The following is a 15711-nucleotide window of genomic DNA, read 5'->3' as shown; positions in this document are numbered from 1 at the left end:
TTCCAATGTAAAAAGGTAGCTAATAAGAAGCTAATAAGCATTATGAAATTAGCGCAATAGATTTTGCAACGTTCGCATTGTTTTATACGCCACGTGAGCGCATAATTCGTGAACCACCGGGGACAAGATGGCGGTGCATTTCGTCGATTCTTCCTGGCCGCTAATCCCATTTTTTTCTAATCGAGAAGAGGCGTGTTACGCGATACTAGAAAGCAGCATTCGTTCCAGCTGATCGCCGGCATAACCCAAGAAAATAATAACATCGATCAACGCGCCAGATGGTTTCTTGTCGGACAAATGAACCCGGTGCAAAAAACAAAGTTTCTTGATCTGGTATTACGACTTCATAGGGATCGGTGTTTCCGTTGGCCACCGTTGGCCAACCATGACGTAAAACTTGGATTGTCTTTGGGAACAATGACTGTAACGCGTATCGTCGCTTTCTTCACGCGAATTCCAGCTAGAACCGTTCTTTTTTTCCCGCAGACAAAAACGGGTACACCGTGTGCCCCGTTTCGCAAAAGGTGTTTGGCAACGGATATTTGCGAGCCGGCGACGAAATCGCGACCGATCGACCGCGAAATTTATTCGCAATAGTTTGCGCGTTCCTTCGAGAAATGATTTTTCCATTCGACGATTTGGTGGGAACAATTTAATCACGTTTAACGGTACAGCTTAGATACTAAATAACGCTCGCTGCTACTTTTCTCGGTTTTACTTGGCCCTACATTTCATTTCTACGCAAGAAATTCGGTCGACAAGCGTTGATTTTGGGAAACGCTAAAAGCATTTTATGCTACACTGATGGGACCACAAATGTTGATCCGAATGAACAATTAATACGAAATATACAGTTTCCAGCAATCGGCAGACTCTAAAACACCTGTCTCATCGTGAACTACCAGAGACAATTAAAAATCGATCGTCCCTGGAACAACTCAAACACCGTGCCGCAATACCTCTGTAGATTTCGACGAGGTCCAGATTTCTCAAAAGTAAAGATAGCTCTTACTTCCTAAGACGTGTAGCAACATACCCTAAAACATATAGAAAACCACGGCGTACAGTTTTCCCAATAAAAATTCCCAAAGATCGCACACGATTCGAATGAACGCAGTCTTCTAATTTCGCTGAAAAAAGCTGCAAAACGCCTTCAGCGTTAATGTTCGCCAACTGCAACGGACTTGTCGAACTCTCTCTCGTACTCAGAAGTATCCAACATGTACGCTGGCAGCGTGAACCCGAGTACTTTATCAAATACCGGCCTGGTCTCGGCAACATAAGCATAGGCGTCCACGCCCTTTGTTTCTTCCTCGGATCTCTGATTTTTGGAAGAGTCATCTTTTACCCGACGAACCTCGGTGGCAGCCGCATGGGAGTCCCGAGGAGAGTCATCGATGCGTCTGTCGACGGTCGACGATCTGGGCACCTTCCTGCTAGGCTCGACATCCTCCTTGGATTCAGTTTTCTCGGACTTGTCAGCGCCCGAGTCCTCGGTGGTAGCAAACGCGCATTCTTCCTGCCGGAAACCTTTCTCGTCGACGCACTGGTAGCAGGTCATTTTGTCCCTCATCAGCTTCTTGCAGTTGGACCGGTCCTCCTTCTGGAAGTCCTGCAGAACTTTCCTGATCTCCGCTTTCTTCTCGAAGGCGTCGTAGAACCGCTTATCCACCGGCGATTCTGTAGACGGCTGTTCTTTGATTTCCGGTTTGGACTCGCTGCTGGAGGGGAACTCGTCGTAGTCTCTCTTAGGACTGTCCGTGTCCTTGGAAGCTGCTTTGTCGGATGTGAAGCCGTAGTACCTGCTGGAGTTGATGTTTTTAGCTTTAGTTTGAATAGGGTACAGAAGATACTTATAAAAGAGGATCAAGTGCACTTGTTCGTAAGTGGCAGTCATGGTACAATTCATGGTAAGACGCATCTATAGACTTCAGCGAAATACAAATACAATATAAATAAAGAAGAGCGTCTTAACCTGCTCCCTATCAGCTATGTTGAAGATGAATGAATTGGACACAAAGAATGGAGACTTTTTTTTTAAGAACGAGGACATTGCTCCTGAGTCTTACAAGGTAACGATCGAAAGATCAAAGCTCACACTCGACCATCTTTAAAACCAACAGACCTGCCATCAAAGGAAGGTTCCTTGGACTCGCTCTTCTCAGACTCTTCCGTTGACTTGTCTTCAGACTTGGTAGGGTTGCCGAACGACTTGGACTTGGTATAAGCGAACTTCTTCTCACTGGGCTGGAACTTGTAGGAGCACTGTTCCGAGACGGCTCCAGTCTTGGGGTCTTTGCACATGGTGCAGGTCATGGTGTCCTTCTCGACCTCCTTGCAATTACTAGGTTCGATGCTTTTGGCGATCCTCTCGGACTCGGACTTGGACTTTTCATAATCGGAAAGGAAACTTTCGGCGTCTCCAGACTTCTGATACCTGGCGCTGGGTTCCTCCCGGTCCTTGAAATAGCTGGAGCCGGATTTCTGGTAAAAGTCCTCTGGGACTGAATAGTCACTGCTGTAATCAGGCTTCTGCGAGTAGCTACTTTTGTAAATGGGAACTTGAGTGGTGCTGGAGTAGTCCTCGGACGGAGCCTGTTTGTTACCGAAGCTCTTGGACCTGGTGTACTTGTAGACCTTGTCGTCGGGCTGGTAAGCGTAGGAGCACTGCTCCGACTTGGACCCTGTTTTGGGGTCACTGCAGATGGTGCAGGTTTTAGAGTCCTTCTCTACCTTCTTGCAATTTGGTTCGCTAGCCTCTTTGCGCAGCTTCTCCGAATCCTCTTTCTCCGACGCTTCTCTGACCGGTTTCTTTTCGGAATAGTCTCTACTGGATCTCTCTTCATCCTCATCCTTTTTGTCCTCTGGGTCCTTGTAGGACTTGCTGTAGGAGAACTTCTTCTCCTTAGGTTGGCTGACGTAGGAGCACTGCTCGTACTTGCCGTTGCTCTTCTTGTCTCTGCAGACCATGCAGACCATCGAGTCCTTCACCACCTTCTCGCACTCTTCGTCCTTCATCTTGTACTCAGCTGGCACATCCTCCGCCGCATCTGAGAAGATCTTATCGTTGAATCGGTACGGGGTGCTAAGGCTTCTGTAGTTCTTGCTCTTAAAGTCGTCCTCGGAGCTGGATCGCCTGAACCTGAAGGTAGCCGGCGGCTCCAGCACTTTCTCTACCTTGCTGGACTCCGACAGCGGCTGGGACACGTAGGAGCATTGCTCGTAAGTAGATCCATTCTTCGGGTTCTTGCATTTAAAGCAGACCAAGCTGTCCTTCGCATTTTTGTTCTTACTGGCCCGCTTGCTCTTGCTCTCCTGGCAGTAAGGCACTCCGGACTTCAGCACGATGTCCTTATAGAGCGGCGAGTCCTTTTCTGTGATCGTGTACACCGGGGATATGATCTTCTTGTAGTTCTTGTCTTCTCTGGGCTCCTTTTTGAAGTTCGTTGCGAACCAATCCTTTGGAGGCTCGTAGGAGGATTCGTAATCCGGCTGTCTCTTCTTCAGGGCTGAGAACGGGCTGTAGGACGATGAATGCTCGGACGATGCGAAGTCCAGGTGGTCATCGCTGGCCCAAGAGTGGTGTTCGCTGGGGAACGAGTCGAAGAGGGCAGGGTTGAACGCTGCCTGCGCTGAGACCAAGATGGTCGCTAGTGTGAAGCACACCTGGAATTTGGGAAGAAGATTGGTTCGATAAAATTTTCTTTAGAGTAATAGGATCAGCAAAAAAGGAGGAGCAAGTTATGTTCGTAACGCTAGTTACGTGATGTTAATAAACAAAGAGGACCTTGTAGGAGGCCATGCTGCTAGTCGATCCAGAAGCTAGTTTCCGGTTTTGGCTCGAAGAGTCACATCACTTTCCCATGAAGTGATCTGGGCACCGTTCGGAGAGCCTTTATATTGACTTGGGGATCCGAATAGACTCGCCCCACCATGCTGTCAATGATCCAGTCACGTGGATTGGAAACATTTGAATCAGAGACCGTAAAACAGCGTCGGTGACTGATCGACCGTGGTGACTGATAAAACTATGATTTTTGCTTTCCTTCGTGTAAAAAAGGTGACGGCTGCCGCATGCAGGCATCTGACACACTCGAATTGCGCTTTTACTATCAACTTTCCTGATACTCGAGGCCTACTTAGGGAGGTTTTCGATACAGTTTTATATTTCTTATTATAAACGAGAGCAAATCGTATGTTATAGATTTTCTTCTTTTTATTTAGGAGGTTGATAATAAAATAAAATAAAATTTAAAATAAATTGAGAATGCCAAGAGATCATTTTTTTGTAAAATGAACTTATGTAATTAGTAAACTGCGAATTTTATGCAGTGGTCACTTATCAAAATTATTACGAAAAGAATTATATTTTAGTATATTTTAGGAATTAACTTTAGAAGGTTGGAAGGTTGGAAAGTAAAGGAAGGATTGTGTCGTTCTTCTTGTCTGCACCTTGTTAGAGGATAGTTAGAGTGGTTCGTGGTTTCCACAAATTGGATAAAAGGGCAACATCGAATCGTGACTGTGGCAAAACGTCGCGGATCGAAACGACACAGCCGAACGATCGCTGTCTTTTCGCTTTCGTTTGCGCGATTTCGTCGCTGTGGCAGATGAAAAACTCCCGAGACGGTGGTGGTCTGACAATTTCGTCGGTTTCAAACGAGGTGTCGTTATCGATCGAAAGAAATTCTAATCGCCGGTAACGAGAAATCGACTTTCCTTTGCCGGCAAGAAAATAAAAGCAACTCGATTTTCAAATTCTGTACAAGTACGAAGACTGTCGCAAATATTGCCATCTAAAAAAACAGACTACGATTTTATAAATTTTAAACTGGAGAAAATAAAACTCAATTCGCTAAAATATTTTTAAGGTAAATAATTTAGAGAAATGGACCGACTGAATTTAAAAAATCGATTTCAATAAAGTCACTTCGGTGTTCGATTTTACTAAATTTTAGTGATCATAACAATCGTAGTTCAGCAATTCTCGATCTTCGATTGCACCCATGATCGATTGCATAACGATCTGAGGGAACTGCGTTCGTCGCAAACTGCGTTCGATCGACTCAGGATTGTTTCCGGCAGATTGGGAGAGGCGTGAAAAATCGGCGGAACAAGCGGTCGGTGTTGGCGTTGTGAAAGAGTGAAAGACACCGACCGTATAGAAAATTTATTCGCCCTCTTGTTTCTCTGTGGCAATGTTTATTAACAATGTCCAGCCTGCGGGACGCGGTCGTCGGTACAGTTTCAATTTTCTAAACACTTTAACTGTCAGAAATCTATCAGAGAGCACTGCCAATACAAAATTAAATGTTTTACGAACCTTACGCATTCACCAACGTTAAACATCTGCGAACTTTGATTTACGATTTAAAAAAAAAACAAAATAGGTTGTTTCGGTTGTGTTTCAATTATTTAATAAAATGCTAGTGTTCGACAAGTTATCCTAATAACCTTCAAACTGACTGCATCGCATGAAAAGAAGCTTAAGAACAAAAGTTACTCGAAATTGCATTGCCAAGAAATCTTCAACTGTAAATGATAGATTCTAAAAAGAACCGAAGCTTTTGCAATTCTCAACTCCGGATGAAACATTTTTTATTCTACGAATAAAACATACAAGGTTCGCCAGATGAGTGTGTTAGCGTAGAAATATGGACGTTTCGTTTCTATTTTCGTAAACAAGTGTTTGCAGGTCGTCGACCCGCGTGAAAGTCTGCCGTCTAACGATCTTTGCATGTTTGTCCTTTGAACGATCACTCTTTGAAGGGAATTTGTCGCGGGTAAACGGAGATGTGGGATACGCGAAGAGGGTTCGTCGACTTCTCGAAGAATGCGTTGGTAGGGGCTGGTTTCAGCTGCAGTTTCGACGCCATCTTCTGCAGCATCATCTTTTCGTTTTCGACGCTTCTCTTCGTTTTCTTCTTGTCTTTTGGCTTCTCCTGCTGCGAATCGTTCTTCTTCCGGTAGTAGAGAACCTCGCCAACTAGCGTGACCATTGCCAATGCGAGGCCGAAGAGGGTTGCGATGAACACTCCACCTGGAATTGCATTGGAACAAGTGAAACACTTCGTTTCCAATTTACTAAGTTAAATCTAGAAGTAGCTAACTGTCCAACAAGGCTATTGGTCAGTAATTTTATAAGAGTATAATTTTCAGAAAATAATACCAAGAAGTTTCTTTTATGAGTTTTTATCATCTTCGGTCCTACACTTTAATTCAACAAGTTGTATTTGTCTTCTAGCTTCGTAGAAAATCGATGAGCTACACAATAACAGATGATTCAAAGATTTTGTAGCATTTGAGTAAAGAAAATGGAAGAATTTCCACCCTAGCAGTTAAAAATGTATCGATTGAACCTATTCTCTTTACCCAAGCTCTCGAGAGTTATGCCTTCGTTGTCGTCGGAGTCCAAGCACTGTGCCTTCAGCGATTGGTTCCAGTACTTCGAAGTCAGAGTCTCGAAGTACCTATCCTTCTGCAGGTCCAGGATCCTGTTTAGACAAAATAACTCTCGAGCATTGATACAACTAAGTCGTAAACAAAAGACGATAGAAAAATGTCCTGCTGGTCACCTTCTGCTGATTTCCTCCTGCAGGTGGCTTCCCTGTTGGACAGCGATTGCATAAGGCTGTTCAGCGAACACCTCGCCAACCTCCGTCAGATTGCAGTTCCTCGTTACTTCATACTTGATCTCCGACGAGTCGTGGATGAAAGCAAACTCGGAGCTCTCGCTTTCTATCACCTGGAACAACGGCAAAAAGTGGGCGATTTTTCTGCGACACGATCAAAAAACACGGATGATCGTTCGCACCTTTCGAAAGCCTTCCTCGGAGCTCTTCACGGGACCAACCTGCATGATCGCTTGCAGAATGTGACCGTACTGCTCCTTTATCGGATAGTCCCACACTCTGTACTCTGCTTGGTCGCTGGTACTGTTCAAAGTGATCTCCTTCCACACGCTAGACAAATTTTCAATTAAATATCCAAGGTATTGACATCGATTTCCTGAGATCAGGTCATTTCTCCAGTAATTATGACAAAATTTGTTCAATTATCAATTAATCAAGAGGAGAAGTTCACTCACGTGTACAGTTTGAACTCGGCCCTCTTCATGTTCTTGAAATACTGATGAACGCTCGAGTTCGCCAAAACGGTATAATTTATTCTCGACTGCCTCGCCAGCTGTTCCAACGATTGCACCGGTGTCTGTATTAATAGAAGAGACATAAGATTAATTAAAATAAAAAATAATTAGATTAATAGAATAAGTCATAAATACCATACATTTGTCGGAGGTCTAATTAATTATAGGAAACAAACCTGCATTCGTTCGACGGTGAGGAAGGCAGCTAAGTTTGCTGTAAAGGTGGCCAACATCAGGACCACGAAGAGCCAATAGGCAGCAACGAGGGTCCTGCTGGACAGAGCTTTCGGAGCTTCGCCACCTCCTTGAGGTGTGAACGAAGTCAGGGCGAACCAGAAGCTCTCCTTCAGTGTGAAATCCCTGCGGAAAAAATTGGGAATAATTTCAAGAAGCAATTGTTATGATAAAATCTATAATTTATTAATTAGTGAAGAAAGTAGGAGCTATTGAATTAAGAAGGATATACAAACCGGCAAGGGTAGGGATAAAGTCGTTTGTTGTTCCTCGAACTGTAAGGGGAATACTTGTCGAGGATCCAAATCATTACAGCCGTCAAAGTCAACGCCCCCACGATGCTCAACCAGACTTCAACCTTGAGGACCGTCATGAACTTGAAGAGAGACGGCTTGCGGACGGGTTTCCTCATCACTGTCAACGAGAAACTGCAATTAATCGATCAATACATATCTATACATACGAATTCTTACCAATTAGTATACCGGACTGTTCGAAATAGGGTGCGACAAAATCAATGACCTCCTCACGTTCTGACGTCATCGTCAACGATGCGACCACGATGTCCGTTTCCTGTAAAACATATTTTTTAATTAAAATAGTGACAAAAATTTTAAAAATATTGCTTTCAATCGAGCCTTGCGAATGCAACCCGTTGTGTACGACAGTCGAAACAGTAACAGTTTCTTAGGTGCTCAAGTATACTATACTGAAACGACCTTCGCGTTTTAAAATTAATTTTTGCGACACGATAAATTAAATCAAATCGAATAGGACCTAGTTGCATTTTTCCAACTATACTTACCCCTTTCGCAAGGTCACCGATCAAACCGTCCCACTGTCCATTAGACAATTTCTTCCCGAATTGTCGATCCTCCGGTATAACCAGATCATAATCGAACTGCATTTCTTCGGATAATTTCTTAATGAAATCAATGCAATAGCCCTCCCAAATTTCCTTTCCATTCTCATCTTTCATCATTTGTCCGGTGACTGGGTCCACTTTGGCAATTGTCCAGGGAACTGACTGATATAGTTTTGAAACTTATGTTACAATAGATCATACGCACAAATAAGATATATTATAAAATACATAACAATTTTGCTTGTTATTAGTGGAAGCATTAATCAATTACGGGCGCGATCCCGATGCGAAAGAATCGTCTCGCAGGTTCTATCTTCTTCCCATCGAGTTCCTTGATCTTGCTGCGTCTGGTCCAGGTGGCCAACTGATCCATACCATTGTTCTGCAGCACCTCTATATCGATTTCCGCTTTGTACGTGATAAGCCGTTTGTCGGACCAGTACTCGAACGTGTCGTTCCCACCTAATTTCTATGTCCATTAATTGTTCACCTTAGTATCCCAATCAAATCGATGACAGTAACACTTTTAACTTGAACTCACAGCAAGCAAGTTCTTGTTGAACGCTTCAGAAGTGACGTTCGAAGACGTCCGAGTTCCATTTGTCGGTGAACATTGAACTTTTCTAGCCGCCACATTGACCCCCGACTTGTAAAGGTCGCTCATCAGGTTCACTATGAGAGCCAACAACCGTTTGAAGTAGAAGTTGAATATCTGCATAAATAAGAGCAAACATATATATATTTCAGTGGAGTAAAGAAATTCTCCTAGGAACTTTCGATCAACGATCTACTAGGCATCGACTAGGCAACTATCTTGATAGGTCTGTCAATTCTTCTCACAGAGTATTTCTCCAAAAATTGTCATTTACTTCAACATCAGAAGGACAAGTGCAAGACGGTTCGCCCATCAGCCGACAGCAGACTTCCGGTCGCGTCGTTAGAACTGTGACGGAGACGTTCAGCGGCATTTCTCCGTCGATGTACTTCGATTCCTTGTAGTTGTTGTCGGTGAACACCAGGTTCCAGATTCCGTCCCTCTTCACCAGCCCACCTTGCACGGCCTTTAACATGTATCATCATTGTAATCGCACAAATTCGCCCAAAAAAATTCTAGAAATCAATTTAAGATTGTAATTGAACACCACAGTCTATTGAATCAGTTTATTTCCAAGTTGTTAATTATTACAGTCGATCACATTTTTTATTTTCAAATTGATGAAATTATGAAGACTTTTTCTTAAGAAACGATTAAATCTTTAGTCAAACTTATATTATCAAAAATTACATTGTCTTTCACGCGATACATATTTATTGGCGATCCACTGATAAAATAGAAACATTTTTGAACGTTATTTTCATCTTCTCGGCTTTTCATTATAAACTCATAAATGCAATGACAGTCTATAAAGTTCACGTTGATTTTCGAGCAGTAAAAATGATCTTATTCTTCCCCATTGCGTATCAAGTACAATTGAACGTTTTAATCGTGAATGGAAATGTGACCACATACAACGGTATAAAAATGCGAAAAAATTTTGAGTCAGTTATAAAATTTGGAAAACGTCCTCTTACCGTCTTGAACAGCTCGTCCATCTTGGACGTGCTGGCGTAGATCGCGTAGTACGACGGCGACGGTCTCATGCTCCGTATCTTGGACACGGTCTTCTCCGTGAACTCGTCGATCACGACCAATCGGACGATCGAGTTCCCGATCAGATAGTACAAGCTCTGGTTCAGCTCTGAAAGAATCGGTTCGTTTAACGAGCAGCTGGGTCGAGGACGATCGCGCGTGAAAGACAAGGTACCCCTTTCATCCTCGAAGATCAAGCCGACGTCCGTAGCGTTCTTCATCATCAAGAGATCGTCGATCGCCTGCACGAACGAAGTGATCTTGCTATCTCCTCGTTTGTATATTATTCCATTTTCGTCGGCCACCGTGCGAAGCTTCCCCCAACCTGTCCAGGTCATGTCCAGCACGATGGTGACTCCTTTAAAAAAGGCTTCGCATGCTGCAAATCATGCATTTTTAAGTGGCAGAAAATCAGAGCTTGCGGTCTTATGGGGAGCCACGATTTTGAAATCGAATTAAGCTGTCAACTGGGTATAACGAAATTATTCGAATCTGCACCGTTTCATTTTTAGTTTCAAACACCACTATAATGTTTTTTACACGTATATAGTATACTAAAGGTGTGAGGATATATTAATGAAAACTGTATAACAATAATTTAGTTAACGGACATCAGAAATATCTCATTTATACAGGGTGTTCCACAATTATTTTAGCAGCCGAAGATGAGGGGTAGCTGAGGTCATTTGAAGTAACTTTTTCCTTTGCGAAAATGCAATCTGCGGCTTTAACCTTGACATAACCTTGACATAACCTTGATATGTCAAGGTTATATTCAAGGTTATGTCAAGGTCACGGAATTATTTAAATTAAAATATCATTTACGTACTTTGTTAATCTTCACTGTACACCTTGCTTAAAAATTTCATATGTTACACACAAGATGTCATGCACACTAGAAAATTAAAACGGCTGTCACGGTTAAATTACTTACTATTTCGAGTCCGAAAAATTAGTAAATATTCTTCAGACGTTCTATAGTAAAGGTGAACCGCGTTTTTCTTGAAAATATCACTGTTACGTAGTAAAAGAAAATCCGGTAAGTTCTCGCTTCGTGATTTGTTCAATACTTCGAACGCGGCTCGAATCCGTCCCGACCATCTGTCAAAGCCTCGTGCTGCAGGCTCTCGAACTTCGCGCCGTCCCCTCTCATTGGTCAGTGTTTTCCGTTAATAACTCGTAAACAAAGCCGCAGATTGCATTTCCGCAAAGGAAAAAGTTACTTCAAATGACCTCAGCTATCCCTCATTTTCGGCTGTTAAAATAATTGTGGAACACCCTGTATATTCTCTGAATATGTCACAAAATATTTTGTCAAAATAAATGATCAACGAGCGAAAAACGATCATTTTTATTATGTTAAACGCGATAATGTAACTTCCCATTGCGAAGAAAAATGTCCCCATTGTGAAACGAGTTGAACAAAAGTTAATCTCCCGGTGAACAGGTTAAAGGTCGCAGTGTTCGTAACCTTTCTCGAAACTGGCGGCGATGTTCACTCGATCGACGATGACGAGGGAGATGTTGACAAGAATAACATCGTCACCGAAGTTCTTTTCAGCCAGCGGCACAGCCTCGTTTATGACGTTCTTGAGAGGCTCGTCCGGTTCTTCTATCACTATCACTGTGACAAGAGAAAACACAGAACTCGACTCTGACGATCGTTAAACATCCGTAAAAAGAAAATTTGTAAATGGCTTCGCGCGGGACCGTGACATTATTAACATTATTAAATTCTACAGAACCGTGTAACATTCATACGCGTTACGTGCAAATTTACATCGCCATGAGACACGCGACATCGCGGCAATCTATTCGAACGATAAACATAAATTGGTTTGAACTGATCGTATCTAATCGTGCATTAATTATCTGCACATGCCGCATCGGCGCATCATCGCGAGAAAATGCACGCTAATCGGTGCAATAAATCGCAATAAAAGTAGTGCCACCGGTGACGTAATTTTCGCTTGTATATTATAATATTCAGTAATTAATTCACGCGACACCCTCGTTACACGCTGCCCGCACGTGCCGCCGTCTCTCCGCCACGTGCCCCCTTTCTTCTTTCTTTCTGTCAGCATCGATACAATTCGTGTCAAGGGCCAGGGACAATCGGCGCAGCAGATTGGCTAACTTTCAGTCAGACGGTTCCCATGAATAATCGAATAATAGTGCGGCAAGTTTACATATCGGAAACGGATGAAACTTTAATGCGAGCCATCAATGTTCGAGCTGCATAATCGATGAACGCGTCGGGCTCGCCAATAAACAGTTCGACTAATTTTCGTAACAAGTATCGACTTCGGAATGACCCTTCTTCCATTGATTGTCGCGGCCTCTTCGTTCCAAAAAATTAGCACACGTGTACAGAATAAACGAATACCATTTTAGCACACTACAGTGGACTGCAGAGCAATCCGAAGTTTAAACAATTTTTGAACTATTTCGAGTAATTCTTTCTATTCTATCTGGACTAAAGATGATTTCATAGGCGTCTAAACCATAAGTTTAGACAGTCAAGAAGTTAATTCTTCATAGATGCGTTGAAGACAATTTTCGTTTCGTCATTATGTTCGGACTGTATCGTTCAATATAATGCAATGCATTCAAAAGCGTATATGCGTTTTAGAGTAAAGAATCTGCACGACGAAGCCAGAGTCAACCTGTGGCTCTGGCAATGCGGCAAAGCCAGCCGTCCCGAAATAACGCCGTTTAATAAATCAATTTAACATCAACGCGGTGAACGAGTCACGATAAATCAATGTTATCTAACGTTGGGACAGCAAAGTTGTTGCAAAATAAGTCAGAATCTAGATGACCATCGGCTAAAAACTTTTCCGAGCGATAAATCATGGTCGGCGAAACGGGAACGTTGACGGGCAACGCGCACGTAAATGAAGGCGAAGAAGCTGGAATTGCGATTGAACAATGGTACCGAGGACTTACTTATGGTTATGGCCGTTTGGCAGGAGATGGTCCCGAGGAACGTAGCGAGGACCAGGAGGGCAGCGTGTAGCTTCGTCGCCGACATTGCGGAGAAACCGAGTCGGTTAGGCCAACGAGCAGGCAACGGTTGTATTCCGCGGAAACCTGAACCAGGGAACCTGGAGGACGACGTCGACACCCGACGACGCCTGCGCCGGCAACGGACAGAGGCGAAGGGGGTCGGCTGCTTTTGCTTATGAATATTGTACCGGCGCCCATCAAATCGCGATCCTTCATTCCCTGTGGATGCACTTTGCCTACATGGTCGTTCGAGTCAGCCGGAACAAAGAAGCCGGCCCCGATGTGACATCCTGCCACGCGAACGTCTTCCACGGGTCATCGATTTATCGGCGAACCCGTCGCGTCGTCGCGACGGCTACCATGGATTGACGAAGCTCTGACTCCACAAAGTTGATGGAAACTTTCCAGTGGCTCGTGCACGGTCCTGGACGCCTTGGGCATTTAGGGGGATGACACCATGCGGAACTGGTCGTGGGAGAGGTCTATGAAATGGTACTTTTCGATGGGAACGTTGAGGAAAGAGTATTGGTTTGAATTGTAGACTTACGAGGGAAAACCTTGGACACCTGTATCAAAATTACGTTGAGAAATTGTTTATGCTATATGGTATTTCTCGATGGGAACATTGGAGAATGAATTTCGGTACTAATTTTCAGCTAAACAAGAGGAAACTTTGGTCATTTGTGTCAAAGGCACGGTGCGAAATTGTTTATGGAAAAAGGGTGCAAAATGGTACTTTTCGATGGGAACACTGAAGAAAGACTTTTGGTTCTAATTGTCGGCTAACAAGATGGCACTTTGCTCTTTTAATAAGAGTGCCAAAAAAAGACTTTCAGACGCAAACTAATAGCGTATATCTGATTGTTAACGAGATAAAATATTGTGAGGATGTTGTCCTGATAAAAGTTGCATTTCTTTTGGCGTTTCTATAAAAAGGAACGGAGAAAGCTAAAAAATTTAGGGTAAAAATCGCATTAGATGTTTTATTCTAATTTTAGAAAGAAGTGCATATTTAAAAAGTACATTTTCCCTTCTCAAGACGAATATTCGGTACTATAATTCTTCGTTGAAGGCGCACCTTCAAAAATAATATAATTTTACACGAAAATGTAACGTTATCTAGACAACGCGAAATAAAAGGAAAAGTTTAAGAAACAATTAGTCGTTTACACAAAGCGAATAGACCGCTGCGTAATGTGCAAATAGATTGATCGCCGTGGTCGGCGATTCTTTAGGACAGTTGCTAAGTCAAAATTACGATATCGAATAATTGTAATTGTAAATAAACAGACCGGTATCAATGAATTAATCGTGGAAGCGTGTTGCAGCCGATGTCACGCGGAGTTTGCAACCGCGTCACCAGTTTTCCTGTGCAATAAATGATCGATACGCATATTATTGATTGGCGTGCAGGTTTCCGCGACGGTCGCATTCGCTGGTAGAACGGACCGGAAAGGTGAAGCCTACAATCACGAGGTAATCGTTTACTGAAAACGCCACTTTTCTAATCGATAATTGATTCTATCGCGTTGACGCGAACCCTGTAAGCCCATCCGTCACCGATTGCCGCCGTTTTCCTTCGAGCAGACACCGGAAAATTCAATCGGTTCTCGGCGTGTCGCTATTTTCATGGCCGGTGGACGATAAAACGTCCTGTGCAGCGGCGGATCGCTTCAACGGGCCCGAAGGATTCAATCCCGAGCGAAATAATAAAAGGAAGAAAAAAAATGAAGGATGAACAGAATGAGGGGGAGGAGGGGTAAAAAGCGAAAAAAAGACAGCGGCGATGATAGAATCAGTCTTTCTCAATCGGTGAATTCTGCCGCGACCGAGGGACCACAGCCGCAACAGGCATCACGTTTTCCCATTATCACTCCTGATCATGGTCTAAGGTTGATTAATTTCCATGGTTGAGGAAACAGTGAATCGATGATGCGCGGTCACAAAGGATAATGACGCACGGATCGAGATTGCGGCGCAGATGTTCCATCGGCTGGCAGGTGAAGCGAAATGCTTCAATAATCTCGCACTATTTTTAAGTGAACTTCTGATGTCCTTTATGCGAGCGCAATCTCGAGGAACCGAGAACTCTGGGAGTTCTCACCTGGCCCATGCAAAGTGTCGCAATTTACCTAGCAACTATTGCGAAACGCTACGGCGCTTCCCAACAGCTTATGGCTGAGCATCTACACGAGACAAGACATATTAAATAGGATTTCGTTGGAGCAAGTACTTAAAATGTCAACCAGGATTGCGTGAAGTTCGGGGACATTCTAGTTGCGATTGAGATGTCATGAAACTGCTTTTCCTTTCTTATAAAACCAATATATCTACTACAGAAAATTATGGTAGCATTTGTAGATGGCACACATAAATAAAAAATTAGAACAATGTAAAAACCATGAGAAACGGAGAATACTTCGAGGTAATTAACGTCCAATGGAAAGAGTAAATGAAAGACAGACGCTTTAGCCATGACAGTCGCATGAATCAATCATGCTCGCAAATCGTATGATGAATGCTCCGAGGATCTTTGTGCAAACTAAATTTCTGCATCGATCGCAAGATTCAACATTTAAATAAAAACTGACTTTCCTTTTTAATTATTTTAGTAAGTCGAATGTAATTTGTATTTATAGCAAAGCATTTGTTACCATTTCGGTAAATAAAATAAATCTCGGAACAATTAAGAGGGCGCCACGTACCATGTTGCGCGTTAATCGTTCGAACGTAAGTGCACACATAGCACCAGCAGATGTCGCCGTGAGTGCAGGAAACGCGCATACGAAAAGGCAAATCTCAATCGCGGTTCCACGCGTTGCATTT

At 43.3% G+C, this 15711-nt stretch overlaps 2 protein-coding genes across 3 annotated transcripts; both read right to left on the bottom strand.

The window, feature by feature from the left end:
• Window positions 1-637: 637 nt before the first annotated feature.
• Window positions 638-5007, bottom strand: LOC117223953 (uncharacterized). Of its 2 annotated transcripts, none has more exons than XM_033476562.2 (3): window positions 3788-5007; window positions 2126-3666; window positions 638-1805 (listed from the first exon to the last, which is right to left on the bottom strand). In XM_033476562.2, the coding sequence occupies exons 1-3, from the start codon at window positions 3800-3802 to the stop codon at window positions 1160-1162; spliced, it is 2202 nt and encodes a 733-aa protein (XP_033332453.2). In that variant the 5' UTR covers window positions 3803-5007; the 3' UTR covers window positions 638-1159. The 2 variants fall into 2 exon arrangements, with proteins under 2 accessions (XP_033332453.2, XP_033332454.2); XM_033476563.2 differs by having other exon boundaries at window positions 638-1802.
• A 574-nt stretch (window positions 5008-5581) lies between these two features.
• Window positions 5582-13460, bottom strand: Ir8a (Ionotropic receptor 8a). The gene is made up of 16 exons (XM_076521712.1): window positions 12826-13460; window positions 11348-11500; window positions 10052-10255; window positions 9819-9985; window positions 9116-9307; window positions 8788-8958; window positions 8518-8715; window positions 8187-8408; window positions 7855-7954; window positions 7618-7795; window positions 7324-7507; window positions 7088-7209; window positions 6815-6962; window positions 6576-6745; window positions 6373-6494; window positions 5582-6040 (listed from the first exon to the last, which is right to left on the bottom strand). Exons 1-16 carry the CDS (start codon window positions 12908-12910, stop codon window positions 5757-5759), a joined length of 2700 nt encoding a protein of 899 aa, XP_076377827.1. The 5' UTR covers window positions 12911-13460; the 3' UTR covers window positions 5582-5756.
• Between the last annotated feature and the right edge of the window lie 2251 nt (window positions 13461-15711).

Source organism: Megalopta genalis, chromosome 5 (assembly GCF_051020955.1).
Source record: "Megalopta genalis isolate 19385.01 chromosome 5, iyMegGena1_principal, whole genome shotgun sequence".
NCBI classification, from domain to species: domain Eukaryota; kingdom Metazoa; phylum Arthropoda; class Insecta; order Hymenoptera; family Halictidae; genus Megalopta; species Megalopta genalis.
This window is presented reverse-complemented; position numbering and strand designations above follow the sequence as displayed.